The 17,839-nt window shown below is 42.8% G+C and overlaps 1 protein-coding gene across 1 annotated transcript in view; it reads left to right on the top strand.

Annotated features, from left to right (window-relative positions):
- Window positions 1-1,178: 1,178 nt before the first annotated feature.
- gfra4a (GDNF family receptor alpha 4a) overlaps window positions 1,179-17,839 on the top strand; it is a 98,778-nt gene continuing 82,117 nt past the window's right edge. The window contains exon 1 of the mRNA XM_068339264.1: window positions 1,179-1,417. Coding sequence (XP_068195365.1) covers window positions 1,360-1,417 — 58 coding nt within the window. The 5' untranslated portion in view covers window positions 1,179-1,359. The remainder of the gene's footprint in view (window positions 1,418-17,839) is intronic.

Here is a 17,839-nt window from a genome sequence, read left to right as displayed (position 1 = left end):
GTGTCAGCCCTTTTTTTTTTTTTTTTTTTTTTTTTTTACATACTGCACAAACACGGCTTTGGATGCAAGTGTCCCAGAGATGCTGTAAAAGCATTCAAAAATAAGCTTGAGGAGGTAAAACAGCTCCCTCAGAGGAGCGGCTCGAAAATTAATTTCTCATCCAGAGTTTAATGGTTTGAAAATAATTCAGACTTTGACAAAAGGAAAGAAATGCAGCCATTACAGCTGTCATTCTGGAGGATTTAAACATTTTTTTTTGCATGATTTATGGTGTGTTCCTTCCAATTAATCTGTGTGTACAGAAAAAAATAGGAACAAGAATAGAAACACTTGTCTCGACTATCGGTCAGATACTGTCCTCCCTCCAAACCCAAATCAAAATACTACTTCTTTGTCCCATTCTGAAAAGAGACCAGCACAAACGCCCCAGACAGGAGGTAGCCTCAAACAGCTCGAGTTGTTTGCAAGATGGTCCCGTTTTCACCACCAACAGTCGCAGACACTGAGTCAATCTGGATCTGTGGTTCCCTTTGGCGCTGCTTCTGATGCTGCTGCGGGGCCCCCAATATGTTTTCCTCAGTGATTTCAATGTAAATTTACTGAGACAGTTTCTAATTTATGAGGGGAGAGGGGGGGGGGGGGTGCAAAAACCCACTTTCGGAAAGTGTGTTTGTGGTCTACCCACTCACAGCGTCTGCACCATTTTACGCAGGTTTATTGTTTCCATTCCGCGGCAGTATGAAATAGACTATCGATTTAACTTGTCCTTTTTTCAACTTTAGCCCAGATTGGATTTTTTTTATTTTTTTTTTAAACGAGCGCGAAGACCCGACCCGTCCGTTTGGGAGCGGGCGCACACGGGGGGCTGTGAGACTGTAGGTCCGAGTGCGCACGGCAACGCGCCCCTGTGATTCATCCGCAGTTTCTAGACGGTGCGCAGGTGGAGGCGAAGGAGAGAGGGAAGCAGACGCTCGAAAAGGACGTATGAAACGGCCAGGGATGTTCAACACGCGTAAGATTTCCTTCATCTAAGGAACGAACTGTTTTTTTTCCCCCTCCTCATTGGCATTTCTTTGATTTGGAATCAGTGGCTTGATCTTACGCAGCTGTAACCCATTTTTTTTCCTCCCTCCATGACAAAAGTTTGACTGTTAAAAAATGATGCTCTGCTCAGCTTCTGCTTTTTCATGTAATGCTGTGGACTCCGGCGTCAGCGTGAGTGGCCAGTCATCACTTGAGAAATAGCTGCGATTCTTTCCTCTTAATTTCGGTGCCAATTTCAACAGAGGGTTTTTTTTTTTGTTTTTTTTTAATTCTCGCACGTCGCCACTCGCCCCGGGATTGGATCCATTTGAATGAATGTCGCGCTCCGTAATGGACTTCCTCGGACTGTACTTGCTGCAGCTGGTTCTTATTGGTAAGTTGAACACCACTTTCAATGTGATGTAGTGTTGGTGAACTTGTGCAAAAAAAAAAAAAAAGAAAGAAAATGAATGCGCTGTTCTGCAGATGGTCGTTGCAGCTCTGCTGTCACTCCGAACCTGGTGCTTATTAGTGCAAGTCTTGACCGACTCCTTGTTCTATTGGTTTATGCCAAAGTTGCATGATGAGACCTTTACATTTCGTGTACAGCTGACCGGTTGTGTTAACGTTAACGGATGCTCTCCGGTTCCGTTTTTTTTTTTTTTTGTTTTTTTTTTTAACCCCCATAGACCTCACAGAAAATTCATGCATGTCTTTTCTCAGCCACGGAGGGTATCTTATGTGTCCCACTGCATCCAGGGGGGTTGCATACCCTTCCTTCAAATAACAGTAGATTAAGAAATGAAAAATCTTAAAATAAAAAAAGCCACCGCTGTTGCTAGACCCCCCCCCATCTTACTGCGAAAATTCCTATGCAGATAAGTCTGTGTTAAAGTGTTTGTGTGCGCGCATGCACACGTGTGCGTGCTTTGCGCACCTGCGTCTGCCTTTGCAGGTGATTGTGTTGTCTGTACGTCAATGATGGAGACGGAGCGGCTGTTTGGTGCGCGCGTATGCGCAGGAGCGCGCAATTCTGCGTGTTCGTGGTAGAGGAGCAGAAAGTGGTGTGTAGGTGTGTGTGTGTGTGTGTGTGTGTGTGTGTGTGTGTGTGTGTGTGTGTGAGCGGTGATAGCGGTCACTTTTCCTGGATCCACACACACACACACACACACACACACACACACACACACACACACACACACACACACACACACACACACACACACACACACACATCTTCTCCTCCATCTAATCCATTAATCATGGTACCGGTCCACTTGTCATTCTGTGAGAGCTGCTGCCAGTCATTTCTAATGTCGGAGTTTCTTTTGGTTGCTCTGATTTAAAATTCAACGGTGGTAAAAAAAAAAAAAAAAAAAGTCTTACTTTTTTCTGATCCTGCTGCACTCTGCTGCCAAATTCTTCCACCAAAAAGAATAATAATTAAAAAAAAGAAAAAAAAAGAAGACCTTCCAGCAAAGTGTGTACACCCTGGAAATGGAGACCTATGGATGTAAGACTTTGTATCTAAGAGATTTATAGCATTGATGATGACATCTCAGACTCCATTTCCCTTTCCTGCAGCTGTGGATTCAGCCACTCACCAAACTGAAAGCAGTCTTGCATATTGGGAGGTTATTGAAAATTCTGGAGCTTCCAGACAAGATGTTTCATCACTTTGAACCCCTGAACAAACAAACACACACACACACACACACACACACACACACACACACACACACACACACACACACACGCACACACTCATGTTTCCTGTTCGACACCTTTCCTCACAAGATAGCGATGGTATTACGTCTCCCTGTCTCCTCTCACTTTCCGCATCATATGTTAAAGGTGTGTTAGCGCGCCTGCGCTGTCATGGAAGACATGACTGAAGTGGGTAAGTGAAGGGGGAATGTTGAAGGGATTCCGGGGTAGTTAGGGCTCATCTTTTTCTCTGCAGATATTCTCACCTTGTCAAATAGATGTGTCAAACGGTAGAGAGTCTCTCACCCAGGGCCTCATGATTCCGTCCATCAGCCCCCACATGGCAGGAGGGGGGGTGGTTGGTAGGAACAAAACAGCCAACGCATCTTAGCCTGAAGGTTTGACAGGGCAGGAGGAAGGTGGTAGGTCTGAATCCGAGTGAGTGGAGAACAAAAGTAGAAGATGTTGTATAAAATGCTGTGAGAAATGTCAGGAACCAAGTGCACCTTAAAAATTTGATGGAAAGTCCAAAACATACGAGGAAATTTTGTTTCAAAACCTGAGTAGGCGCGATGTGGACGGCAAGGATGGGGCTCCAATCAGCACAAGACTAAAATGATTTCTTACTATATATTCATGTTTGCCATTAAGTGTAAATATTTGCAATTCTATATTGCTTTAATTCGTTTGGGACGTCGTGTGATTTGTCACGCAAATATTACAGCGCCACTTAAAGTCGAAGTAAAACACCCAACGCTATAAAAAGAACATTTGATTAACGGATCGCGTTTTGTTTTAGTACCCCATAAAAAGCGCTTGAGTGTGTAAAAACTGAAAGCTGACGTTTGCGTGGTGCCATTGAAAGCAGCATCAGTTCACCCGGGAATCTCTTACCAAATACTCACGGAGCATGTTTTACGACTATGCTTATCTGAAGGCCGGGATCACACTAAGCCCTGGGAAGTCCTGATGCACCCCTGATTGGCGGAGCAATCTGGTTAGGAACTTCAGGGGTCCCAGAATATCGGGTGGTCTTTATGGATCCAGTCTTGACTTCTCTATTTGCTCTGCAGACCCCAATGATTTTATAAAAGTCAAAATCTGGACTATTACATTCTAAGTTTTTGAATTGGACAACCACAGCCGAATGAGAGGGTCACACTGGAGCAACGGTAAATGCTCCAGCTAACATTATCCAGCATTGATCACCATGTTGACTTCTCAAACAGTTTCTTCTCTCACTGCTTTCTTTGCATTCGTTGTTCCCTCCGGCACAAGGATCATAATGAAATCCATTCTTCTGATCTTGCAGTGCATTCGATGAGACACGACTAGGTTAACATTTTGAAACTCTTGTAGTGTTAGCCGGTAACACTTTTGAGCACCAAACAACAGTGTTCCATATTAGGACCTTTTTTGTTTTTAATATTCCGTGTATATACGTTTGCATCCCACTCTTTGAGCTTCTGCTTCAAATAAAAAATGCTCCTCCACAACCCGCCGGGCTCAACAGGGCATTTAAAATGCCTGTGATGTCCAAGGTTGCAATATTATCCGTCTGGTCTAAGGTGTATTTGTGATGAAGTGAGATGAATTAAATGAATGTATGCAAGGTTAGCGTGGTGTGTTTTTGCATGTTTTGCTACTTTGGTGATCTAAATTCAGGAAAACAAGCATCTATTTACTTCGGATTTAAATTAGCATATTTACAGCACAGTCTTGTGATTCTTCAGTGATTATCTGCCCTCACAGCTCTGAACATTCTGCAGTCATTAGTCTAATTAGCTGACCAGGTTCATCTGCATATTAGTCTTTTTTAAGTGGTACGAATTAAATCAACACATCCCATCTTGCCCTTTGCGACAATCCATAGGGTTTTTTTGTTACAACCACAGGTCGAAGGAGTATTCATAAGCCTGGGGTGCGTCTTGTTTCAAGGCTGCATGTATATTTTTACCAGCATGATATTGTGATTATTGTCTCTTCATTGGGGAAGCAGTTGTGAAGGGAAGGTGTGAACCATTTGAGAAGGCATTAAGCTGCAGGGGCCTTCCACGTTGGTGGTGAGGGCCAGCATCACATCCTATGAAGAGGCCCAGCAGACGGCAAAGGGCATTTACTGTTGATTTTATTGTAATTTGGGGGTGCAAACAGCCGATCTGTTTGTAATACATAGCTTTAAGTACTTATCATTCAGCCTGGATGAGATCTGATGGTCCACAGACTCCAATTTGTCCCAGCTTCCTGGTGTTTGATGTGGCTGCCAAGTCCTCCACAGCGACCTCTACTGGTAGAACCCATATCCAGCAGTCCCGCTGTTATCTCAACAACTAAATATTGATTTACTTACTTAAAGGAATTGATAACGTGACCAAAAAAGATTAAATACCTTCCCTGTTGTTAAGGTGAGGTGCTAACTTCTACTAGCCGCTAACTTGCGTTCGGTATCTTACTCGAGGATGCCTCAACAAGCAGATTGTGGGGCATTGGAATCCATCGCTCAACCTTCAATTGATTGGATTACCATACCGAGGAAAATTACCATATTGAAATGAAGCGTATTTTCTCATATGTGATTGGTTGGTCTTCGCACATGATCAGGAGTGCTTTTCTGATGACGACGATGGGAAGCAAACCTGTCAAACTGAAGATTAAATATCCTAAAATAATATTTATGATGCTTCAATACAGCCGAAAGGTTGTTCGATTTAAATAACTGATTTAATGATACGTCTCCTTTTACATTCTCAGTAGCTAATTGATAGCGTCACGCTGACTGAGTGCGGTTTGCATTCAGATTTTTCAGAACTCTTCTGCAAAGTTACCCAAAAAGAAATTAAAGTGTTGCAACTACAGCTGACTGCTGATTACTATTCCTCACTAGGTAATTATACACTGATTAATTTTCCAGTCCACTTGGATTTTTAAAGAAGTCCTTGCTTAGCTTCATTATTCACTCCACGAGAATGATCTTATCTCTGGAAGAAAATAATAGAAGCTCCCAACAGTGCTAGAAATTACAAGCTGAATTCCTGACTGGTAGTGTTTCCTCAACCTGTTTTCCCTGCTAGAGTTGTTGCAGTGACATTTTCTTCCTCGTGTTGCAGGACTGTGTTGGATTTAGAAATGCCTTTTGAGAAGACTGGCAACATTTAAGCGTGTGGCTTTTATGCCATGAATGTCAGTGTGACGAAACTGCTGTTTCTGCCTCCTCCGTGATGGATTTCTGTCTAGTACGTTGCCAGATGGTTGGTCTGGACTACAGATTCAAAGCTTTACTTAATGTACCATGATTTGACTGATCGTATACCGATGACTTGTTAATGTCATTATGAAAGTCACTTTTTTTGCTGTCGGTAACATTCATTCAGTGACGTAAAGGGTCACTATACATGTTTTTGGAGCCACAACAATATGATACTATTAATAAGATAATAATAAATTAATAAAATATTAATTTTGGTATCAGTGGTGCAAAGTTGGATCTGTAAGTACAGTAATCCTTCGTTACTCGCGGTTAAAAAACAAAATTCTCCCATATAGCGACAAACTATTATTTATGGTAATTTAAACATTTATGAACCCTCCCCATGCTGATATTAAACCACCTTATATCTGCATTACCTTTTCCCAAACCCTTATAGACTGTTTAAAGCACTTCTGTGTTTCCGTGAATCTCTGAACGCAACTCACTTCCGGGTGCTGTCAGCCAGTAGCATGCGCGTACGGTATCACGTGACTACCTATTAAAAATCCACGATGTAGTGAAGCCACTCATCTTGAAGTGCGAATGAGCGAGGGATTAGTGCATTTGTTGATGACACAATTCAATATATAATACCGTAAGCAAGATGATTTGAACACACAGGCATGTGTTTTTGGTGGTTAAACAAGTGGAGTAGGCTAACCTTTTCCTGCAGCTTCTACAGTTGGTGCCCTTTTAGCTTCTGAAGACTTGAATCACAACATACGAGCAAAACAGAGTCATTAAAATGTTTTATGTGAAGTGCAAATATCCTTCTTTTTCTTTGTCTTCATCGTTCTCTCCTTCACCGCTATTTGCAACAAAAAGCTCCTGAATCATTTTGCAGCTAATCTGAAAGAAACTTCTCCCAACTTTTGCATCATATTGTGGAAATGGACTGATTTTTTATTGATATTTCTGGTTTGTTCTTAAATGAATGCCTATTAAATAATGTGTTCTTACAGCACAGAGCTGTAATCATTTTTGATAGTCGCACGGGGCCGATATCGACGTGCAGAACGACAAACACTTTTACCGATTATAAGTTGAAGGCTCCACATAAATAGCACCCTGATTAACAACCCTGCACACATAGAAAGACCTCTGGTGTATTCAGACCAAACTCCTGCTGCCGCTCTCAGACGTTATTCAGCCTCATCGTTATGCTTTGTATGGAAATGAATATTTTTGCTTCTTGCATGTTTGGTAACCTTGGATTGTGACAGATAATATTACGGTCTGTTGCGAGTGTGTGCCTTGTGTATTTTTTCTGACAAAATCTGAACACCTTTCCCTCCACCCCGACGCTCTGGTACATGTATAATTCATGCTCTACCCCCCTCCTCCTCCTTGATTTCTCTCAGAGAGGGTACGTCTCTGTTCCTTCAAGTTCCTCTGATGGAGGGGAAGGGAGAGTGAGTAGCGTTGGAGAATTACAGGAACAAACATAGCGCAAAGATGAGATGTACATGTGAGTAAGCCCCATACGACATTGGGAGAGGAGATTTATATTTCCATGAGGCTGGATCTGTTGTTGGCATCTAACAGAAAAAAAGAAATACGTATCCCCTGTAGGGCATCTCACCAGAGCTGAGCTGCTCTTTAGATTCGCCGGTGCGTTTTTGGAGCCTCGCATTTAGCTCCCGCCATTCTTGGAAATTCTCTTACGCTTCCTCTCGGTGGTTGTTTATGCAGCACCTGTTGCTCCGCATCCCAAAAAGTAGAGATGGTAGAGATGTCTCGCCCCGAGCTCTCTATCCACATTTGCAGATATTGTTTTGTGGGTTTTTTGGGGTTCTTTTGACACTCAATCCATCTTTGCCTGATTGATTTATAGATCTAATTCATCACTCGTCTCCTCGGAGAAATAATACATTAACGGAAAAGGGAAGCATTGTTATTGTAATTGCGACTCGACAAAAGGAGTTTAAACATAGATGGCCCGGGGTGTGTTCCATTGGTGACTGTTGACATTTATAGCCGGTTGCTCTTTGCTGTTTCACTGCCTCCTCTGTGTTATCTCTGCCAGGACAAGTCATACTGTATGTATAAAGAGCAGATGGAAGCAATTACAGGCCATCGGCAGCAAAGAAAAAGAACAAAATGGAGGCCTTAAGATGGAGATAAACATTCCCTGAAATAGAGGACATCACAGCACCGATGCTGGCTTGGGGAGGATCTTGTGAGTTGAAACCAAAGTGACAGTGTTCCTTATTATGTTAAAAACCCTGTCATTTCCACTGGCTTTTGTTGAGGGACGATTATGTCACGGCGACAATTACCCTGCCCTTGCCACGCTGAAAGGATATGGCATTTACCGCCACTGTACTCCAAAGGCAGACGTTAAAATTCGTAAAGAAAAGGCAGCAAAATGGTGTGGGTAGATTGTGGGAAGCTTAAAAGGATGCAATTAATCAGAATAAGTTTTCACAAGTGGGTTGGGTTAGGGTGTGTGTGTGTATGTGTGTGTGTGTTTGTGGAGAGGGGTTGTCAGAGAAAGGTAACGCGTAAGTTGCGAGAGCGATAAGTGGTAATGAAACCGGAGTCTTCCAGAACCTGTCATTCACGTGTTTCCAGTACGCAAAGACTATAAGTGTGTTTGTTTGTCGGCGTGCGTTTAGATATACAGAACATTCCCATGAAAGCTCTCATTACGCCGCCATTTTATTGATGGAAGCACTGGAGGTGACAGTCACATTCTCATCCGCCTGTGACGAAGCAAACGATTAAAAATATCTCTGATAATCGCAAAGCTGTTGTCGTGATCCTGTGCATTGGTAACGCACACAGTGGCAGGCTTAGATTTCAGCCCTCCTTTATTCCATATGCGCCCAGAGAGCATCTAAATGCCTTTCTGTCCTGTCGCCAGAGCCTGTTTTCTCAATAGCTTGGATGACACATCCCTTAATTATACTATAATGCATGTTTTCTATTTGCATGCAAGAAATCAACAAGCTGTTATATAATAACAGGGACATTTCATAATATTAGTGTAAGTACAAATCAGACTGCAGCCTTCGAATCCTGCTGTCAACTGACGAGAACGTGAATGTAATTTAAAAACAGTGTTTTCACTGCCGTACATCATAATAATAATTATTTTGCAGCTGTGAACGGTTTGTGCGCCGCATGTAAGTGCAGTCATGTTGCTGAAGGGTGGTGCTGAGTTCCGTGCTGTTGTGTTGAAGATGTGTGAAGATTGTACGTTTTTAAAGTTGGAGCTTCTTTGCGATAATGTCCAGATTTGAGACGTTGAGGCAAAGCTCACCTCCCAACATGCTGTGTATAAACTATAATTAGATGACAGCTTTCTAATTAAATAAGCTTTAAAAATGATCAAACCTCCAAATCCATTGAATTTTTTGTACAGAAATACTAGAAAAAAAACGCTTGATAGTACACCACATAAATCCTTCTTATTGTAGAAACAGGGTTATAAATGTGTTGAAGAGGAGTTATTTTTCGGCTTTCACCTGAATATCTGTCATATAAATGAAAAAAGGGTGATGATGATGAAGATGAATGAATGAACACGAGCTGGAACCGAAGGTGTATCCATCTCTGCCACCTATTTAGGTTAGGTCACGCTGAAGCAGGAGCTTCAGCGTCTCCTCTTGCCTTTTTGGGTTTTTCCCAGAGAACGACCAGCAGGAGGCCGGTGAGGAGAAGAGATCCCGGGAGCCGAATGGAGATGATATCTCGCGGCCTCTTCTGATGGGGGCCCCAGGATCTGGGGAGCTAATTGGTTTCTAATCAGAGCTGCAGTTTCTGATGTGTCGCTCTGTTCAGCCTGAGGAGATAGAAATAGAGAGAGTGTGAAATCGGGACTCAGGAATCAGGTTGTGTGCCAGGCTGTCAACTTACTGAGCCAACAGGAGGTGGGGGAGGATGGGGGTGTGTGAAAGAGCGGGCCAAATCTCAGCAGGCGAACCTCCCAGCCTGTCTCCGATATGTGCCAGATAACATTTATGAGGGCTAATGAAAGAGTGTGGCTCAACACTCTAACATGGCGTCTAGTCTCCAGTCTGTCATGGGCCGCTTATCTGATTATATCTTTTTGTGTTACATGTTCCACTCGTCACCCAAGCAGACGGAAAACAAGCAGACTGCAAAAAATATTGAAAATTGGAAGCCTTTCCAGGTTTTCGTAAAAAAAATACAAGAGGCAAAAACAGCATATTGGCAGTGATGATTGGCAGTTTGTGTCTCATTTCCCAGAATATTTATCACAGGAAGTCTGATTTAACTGTTATGTCACAGTATGTCACGTAGAATCATGTTAAACACACACCATATGTTCTTCAGAATGATTCAGATTTATTTATTTTTTTCTGGGACTTTGTGCTTACTTTTCTGAATCACATCATCCTGCTAAAAACACTTTTTGCCCCCCCCTCTTTTCTGATTGGCTGCCTGTTTGTCATTTGGACAACAAAGATACCATTTGGCGACAGGTGCGACAGGTGCAGTTGCTCAAACTGCATCAGATGCATGGTAAGGGGGCAAAAATACCCTCAATCCACCACCCCCACCACTACCATCAACATACTTCCATCCAGGAGTGTAAAAATAGCACTTTGAGATGTGAATGAGAAAACTGACATCAATGCTAGCATTCAGGGAGATGGGAGAGAACGATGCACCATAAATAATGACAGAATGTTTAATGTTAATGCTAGCTCTGAATTACACTCTGACCTTTTATACTCTCGAGGGCCACATAAAATGATGTGGAGGGCCGCATTTGGCCCTCGGGCCTTGGGTTTGACATATGTGATTGAAACCATCGTTTGCACCCCAAAGGCGGCGGGATGGTTTCCATGTGAATATCGGGTGTAGCATCTTGCGAGCATGAGACTGGGCAGCCCCCTTCTGGTCTCTGCTCGGTGGATCATCCCCTGAAAGCTGAGGTGATAAATCCTGCCTCCGAGGGTTTTTTCTGTCCCTTTTTTAACATTTACTTCAAAGGGGATTGTACTGATTGACATGCCACACACATTGTAGAAAAGGAATTAGCCGCTTTCCTTTCCTGTTCTGGTTCATGCTCATATTTTGCTGGTGGAATGGTAGAAATGTGTTAAAGAATCTGATACCGGTTTTAATGGTAATCAAGAGGTCAACCACCTTGGATTAAATAAGACTCTTCTCTAAATGAGAAGTGAAACCCTGATGTTCATGTGCATATTCTTTTTTTTAATTTTAAACTGAGACCTGAAGATTAGTTGAGCCAATCAAACCAAGGTAAGGAAGCTTAGTAACACAGGAATGAATGTAAATAGGATTCAGCCACAATGAAAGGTACAAAGTGGTCTAATTAAATCCCTCTCAATGCGAATTCAATTTCCCCAGCCTCATGGTGTCCTGTCAGTGACAAAGAGAGCGTCTCTTTGTCTTCCCTCTGAGTAAATTCCAATTAAGTAGTGGTCGTGTGTTGGTGAGCCAGTCAATCACAGTTGAGGCCTTTGTGTTAAAGATGACTACAGTGGCGATGTATCGATTCTGGACGATAATTTGGAAGACATTTAACGGGGCTATTGATTTTCTTTATTTGTTTATTGACTGCCTGGTTCATTTGGAAGCTGTCTTCTTGAAACCACGTGGCCTTCATTGCTCAAGGGGTCAATCGTAAATGTTGATGACTCTCGCGGAGCCAATGCTGACATCCTCTGCTAAAATGATTTCATCTTTTTCGAGAGTTCAACATATTTTCTCCTGGTGTTATCTATCACATATCATTGTGGTATCACGGTCTAACTAAACCCTCGCATTTCTTTTTTTAGCGACTCCTGTAAGCCGTGTGGAGTCGACAAAAGGGAGAAGCAACAAAGGAACATAGTGGTGTGGAGGAGGACAGTCAACACCTACACCTGTCTTAATCCGACTGGGCTTTCGGAAGAGAAAGAGAGAGACAGACCAGTTATACACCATGGCCGACTCAAACCACAATCGCACACACACTGAGATGTACCTTCAAATCGAATAACTGATGCCCATTGCGGCGGCTACTGTTGGCGCAGCCCCGAATCATCGCCTGCCTTCAGAGAGCCTCATTTATTTTGAGAGTTCCCTCAAGTGGAACCAGGTAGGAACTCCCGCCTGGTGTCTTTGCATCACGGTGAGATCAAACGACCAAAAAAATAAAAGAGATGGAAAGATTGAGGAGAGAAGAGTAAGAAAACCCATGAAAGAATGAGGCAACATATTGGAGGCCTCTGCTGTACGAATGCCCGTCTCCTTGTCAGGTGTGACCAGCTCCATCCCTCCCCATGATCGTTGATCATCACCCTCCATGACTGAGTAGCATCTACTTTATTTGGGACTCATCATTGTAGAGTGACCCAACTCACCACTACTGATTTTAGAGTAACGAACATCCTGGTGACCTTTCATGGATTTCGGGTTTTTTTACGATTCGTCCTATCATCGAGCCGCCAGATGGTTGGATGTTTGATTTTTCAGCATCACAGCTTCAAACACTATCAAAGGTCCGGCTCTTTTTACCCGGCATTTTTTTTTCTCACGGATCTTTAATAGCATTGCTGACGTGGAGATGAAGGATTATGAGTAGATAGCCTCTGAGATCAGAGCCACTTGACTTACTCAGATACCGCCCGATGGTATCTGTGTACGATGATGGACAAGCTTTTCCTAAAAGAGAAGCAGATGAAAAGTCGAGCTCGGACGGTACTGAAGCAGATTGGCTGTCATCGTCTTGTCCTACATGACACCAGATAAAAACGAGAGCCCCTTTTTACCCAACAGTCGCTTTGACCTCTTTTCAGATCAGCAACCTGAACAAACTCGGCGTCACATGTTGACACCACGGAAGAAGTCCGATCTTGATAACCACTCGATTAGATGAAAACCATTGAGCTGCAGAAGAATGCCTCTTAGTGTACTCAGGGCTTCGTGGGGTTCACAAGGTGTCAGCCCCCATCAATATCTTTTAAGGGCTTACACAGTGTACTAGTACTCCAGTGATCTGAGTGCTGTGAGCCCAAAACGCATTACAAGGCCAAGAGGCTGCCCTCAAACAGCGAGCCAAGAATCTGCCTGGGCCGGAGCCATGATAGATGATGAGGGTACGGCGAAGGTTTTATTGGGGCTGCAGCACGCCTCGTCCTGACAGCCAGAATGAATGAGATCCTTGGCATCTGTGAGCACCGTCGTCCCTTCTTGTCTCATTTTTTATTATTACGTATTCACACACGCCAATAATGTTGGTTCAATTATCCACCGCTATCAATTTGCAAACATAGTCGTTAAACTGAGGGTTATACAACAGAAAAGAAAGATGGTGACCAATCAACACGACAACGCCGGGGATATTTACAACCATCTCGGCTCCCCTGGAAAACTTTTAGACTTGCGAGGGGAATTATATCAGCTCACATCCCGGCGGTAGGAGTTTTCTGCCGGCACTCTTGATCAGCCGATCAAGACATCCATCCTGCTACTAGTCCGTTTGATTCATGCAATGATTAATATGTTTCTTAGGTAAACGTGACGTCAAACATGCTTTGTCTGTTTTAACGCTGTTGTGAAGCGATAGGCTTCCAGGGTGGAGATCATTACGATGATTTGTGTTCGTCTACAAGTTAAGAACTCAATGAAGTTTCTACTCATCGCATCTGAGTGACATCATCATTGCATTAAATGTTCAATATTATTTAAATGTTTTATATTTCAACCCATTCTTATGTTTTTCTTTCTTAAATTCCTGTAAAATAAAATAAAATAAAATAAAAAACTCAACATTTTACTTGTTCAACTTGATCAGGGTGAAATAGCTTTAAAAAACAGTTATAGAAGTACAGGAATGAACTTTCTAACACAAATGGAAGCACTTCGTTCTGTCAGTAATAGCAACTTTTTTTTAATGATGAACTGTGCTTTAACTGTCTCTTTTTACGCTGTTATGAATTGTACCCAAGTGATTTTTCTTGCTCGCGTATGACACTTCCAACACGAGGTGACTGCTGAGATTTCAGCTACCTGCTTGTTATACCTTTCCACCGCAGTCACGTCACACTCATTCCCATCTCCACTCATTAGCACCCGTAACGCATTGACTAGCATGTTCAGCTCCGCTCGACTAGATGATTCCCATTCATCCGCTCTCTGTGGAGACAGGTGCTGCCAAGTTCATCCCTTTGCCTGTCTCCTGACTTCGTTGGAAGCCTCTGTCAGCCTTGTTAGAGGAGCCTGCTGGTCCGCGGTCATAAACCTGTGCAAAGGTGGAGAGGCGTTAACGAACCTGGGCTTTACACAGCTGCCCGACGAGTGGCTGGAAGCCCAACATCTCCCTCAAACGATGCCTATGTTCATTACGGTTAGCGAAAAGCTTAAAATAAATCAACAAATCACCTTTGTCTTTGTTTCAGTGCGGCCTTTTCAATTTTAAAAGCCGGTCTCCTGCATGCGGACAAGTGCTCCGTCTGCTTCATTTACAATATTGAATTGCATCTGAATCGTTTTGTGTAATGACCCTAAAGTAATGGCCTACGTCTACACTGCTCTACAAAGCAATGAAGTGGTACAGTTTCTCAGCCCTGTAATCTCCCACTGTCCTCTAGTACCTCTTTATTGCATCCAGGTCTGCTGACTTTAATATCCTGGTTTGTTTCACTGCTGGCTACGCTGATTTGCTTCCAGCAGTTGCTGTAATTACCCCTCACGGAATCAGTTTTGTTTGTGATGTTCGCCAGACAAAACACTTAAAAAACAATCTACCCGAGGAGATGATGTACAGCATCCGACCCAATGGGAAATCTTTGCAAGATCAACACCATTAATTACTAATGTAGGATTCCCATTTGATAGGAGAGCAAGGCCGGTGCATGTTAAGCATGCTCAGCACATGTAAGTTGGTCTTTAATGAGCCTAAAAAGATGAGGAAAACACAACTATCCCTTACACGTGTTTAGTATGTTCTTTATATTTATTCATGAGCGTCTTCTTTATTTGCCATCTCTTTGATAAACCCAGACGGACCTTTTTCTTAAGACCAAACTGTGTGATTTAATTGGACGGATGTTGTTTCTACATGTGAGCCATTAGATGAAGGGTTGTAGCATCCGGTGGTACCTCTCATGGTGTATATGTATAGTTTTGTTGTTGTTTTTTTGCGCATATGTGAGTTTTGACTCATTAACATTTTAATTACGTCCGTTGGCTCAAAACTCAAAGATGGAGGATGGAAGGAAACTTGAAAATCGAGTAAAAACCATTGATTTACTTCAATAAATAAAGTAGATGCTAATCACAGCAGCTACGGTTCAATCCCTTTGCTTTTGGAGACTGTCTTTAACGTTTGGTAGCGTTGGTGAACTCAGCAGCAGCTTCCCCTCTTTATTCCTCATCTTCACGCTGGATATCTCGCTCTTCGCTCTGAAAATAGAATGTGTAAAAACTCCCGATATGAGTGAAACAAAACAGCTGCAAAAGCCAGACGGTAGCAAAACGCTTATTATGTTGTGTTGGGAAGTGTATAGTAAGATTCTGATGAAGCTTATTTTTAATCATCTCGTGTCAATAAAGAAAGATAGGAATAGAAGAGAAGGAGGGTTCAGCGTCAGAGGAGAAGGGCTAAAATGAGAGCGCTGACAGAAAGAGGGATTTAAAGGTGACCACGGTGGTGGCCGAGAGACAAAACCACTGCAAAATAAAGAAAGAGAGTTAAGAGAAAGCAGACAAGATTAATGAATTTCTTTTTCACAACAGATCCCATTAAAATTGCTGTCAGCGCCGTTGAACTGCTCCGTGGCTTTTGGCAAATGAGTCTTCATGAACTCTGATTATGGTTTCACTTCCATGTGTATTCAGGGCACTTCCATGTGTTTTCCTTTTTAGCTGTCAGATGGCTGTTGCTATGCTGTCTTAGATAACGGCAGATAGTGAGACGGCAGGTCGGTCTGTAAACACAACATCCGATTGATTCCAAAGGAGGGACGTGGCATTTCTCCAGGTCCGTAAGGCCAAAGAGCGACGGAGGAGCCGGAGGAGTCGGTGTGTGAGGCGGGAGAACGGCTGCTGGGAGACAGACAGGAGAGGTCGATGAAAGAGCCTGATGTCTCCTCAAGGTGACATCTCTTTTTTTTTTTTGACTGAGAGGAGGGATTTCTTCCCCACGTCATCTCAACTTTTGACTCCGACAGGAGGATGGAGCCGAGGCAGCAGGAAGCTTGAAGTCAGGGCAGTGAACCATCGTCTATTTCTTCTCCCTGGTGGACATTACTGAAGCTCTTGCACTTTCCTGCAGACATTTTTCAAACATTTTGCTCCCTGCAGAATATTTCGAAGAGTCGTTATCCTCCCGCCACCGCCCTTTCCTTTTTTTTTTTTTTTTTGTTCAGAGCAGCCGCGGTCCCGTCGAGGTTTCTTAAACATTTGTAGAGCTCTATTATGCCTGTCAGCATCATCAAACAGTGACAATAACGCCTCTGGGTGTTCATCTTCACCTTCGCTGATATTTACAGCAGCGCCATTTAATCTTTCAAGTCATTCCGGATTCCTCCCACACGGCTGCTCGGTTTAAACCACGCGAGGTTTGATCCCTCTCTGCCAAAGCGTTCCTGACACTTAAAAAGGCATCTCCCAACTGTTCAACCCTCACATACATTCACAGCGAGCAGCGTAGTTAGCAATAAGTGCTCATTTCACGTAATTGATTTCCCTCTCAGTAACATTTAGCAGAATTCAAAGACCTTAATTGGGGCGCCGAGTAATTCTGCCCCGTGTTTTTCACTTTCCATTATATTCTCCATAGGCTCTCAGGAGGGACAAACAAAAAAAATTCCTGCTTCAAAAATTTATGAAATGTAAAGCGTGGCGGCGGGAGAGGTCACGGAGGAAGTTGTCCGTGACAACGAGTTTGCAGTCGTGAGTCCACGTGCGAGTCCCCACCGTCCCTTTAGGGCTGCTCAGGTTCCCTTCATCAAGAAAATTACACGTCAGGATTGCGCTGCTCACTCATCTGGGCTTTCAGGAATTACCTCGTGAAAATAATTAGTTTATATAATTCATCCTTTTTTCTTTTTTTTTTCCCACAAACTCACCTGTCTTCCACCATTTTTGTAAGTTATTGACTGTTTTTCCCCACAATGCCTTTCAGTGTCCACAAGTACGCAAGTCTAAACCTGTTGTTTTTGAGTGTTGTAAGCCCAGATCACAACAATGCTGCAATCAGGAAGTGGAAGTTTTATACTTATAAAAATAAGATTTATTTGAATCAATTTTATTATTTGAAAAACACAAGCCAGAAAATGGGAACAAGGCCTTTAAGCTAAAAAGATTGTCTTCTTGGTTGGAGGATTGTGATTGGGTCCACCATACAACTCATTTTTGCGAAGATTTGGATAAGGAAGCTTCTTCTTACAATCTTTAACATGAAATATAATGTGTTTTTAACCATTTCTCTCGTAATGTAGTTGCAGAAGCTTCATCTAGCTGTTATGGAACATGAGCAACATGAGATTGTCCCTCATTGGCAGATGTCTGTTGCTCTAGTTTGTCCTTTTAAATTGCTAGTTGCTATACATTTAATTAAATTTCAACAACCGCACCTGTCCCTCAAACTACATTGAAATAACATTTCATTCAGACCTGGTTGGGTATTATTTGCTTCTCAGGTAGCGATAGTGAACTATTTACGTCACTTCCTGTGTACTTTCACAGAACCACCCCCCCACCCCCCCTTCTAGATTTGACATTTCCAACAACACATACAACATATGCCATGTGTACACTTTTAAAATTGGTTATTTTACTGCTTCTTTCACGCTTGGTCACACATGATAATACCTGGGAGAGTGTGTAAAGTTCATTCTGACGAGCAAACACACATGTTGGACTAACACCCCGAGG

The sequence above is a fragment of the Antennarius striatus genome, chromosome 17, assembly GCF_040054535.1.
Source record: "Antennarius striatus isolate MH-2024 chromosome 17, ASM4005453v1, whole genome shotgun sequence".
NCBI lineage: Eukaryota > Metazoa > Chordata > Actinopteri > Lophiiformes > Antennariidae > Antennarius > Antennarius striatus.
Note: the sequence above shows the minus strand (reverse complement) of the source record. Positions and strands in the feature narration are given on the sequence as shown.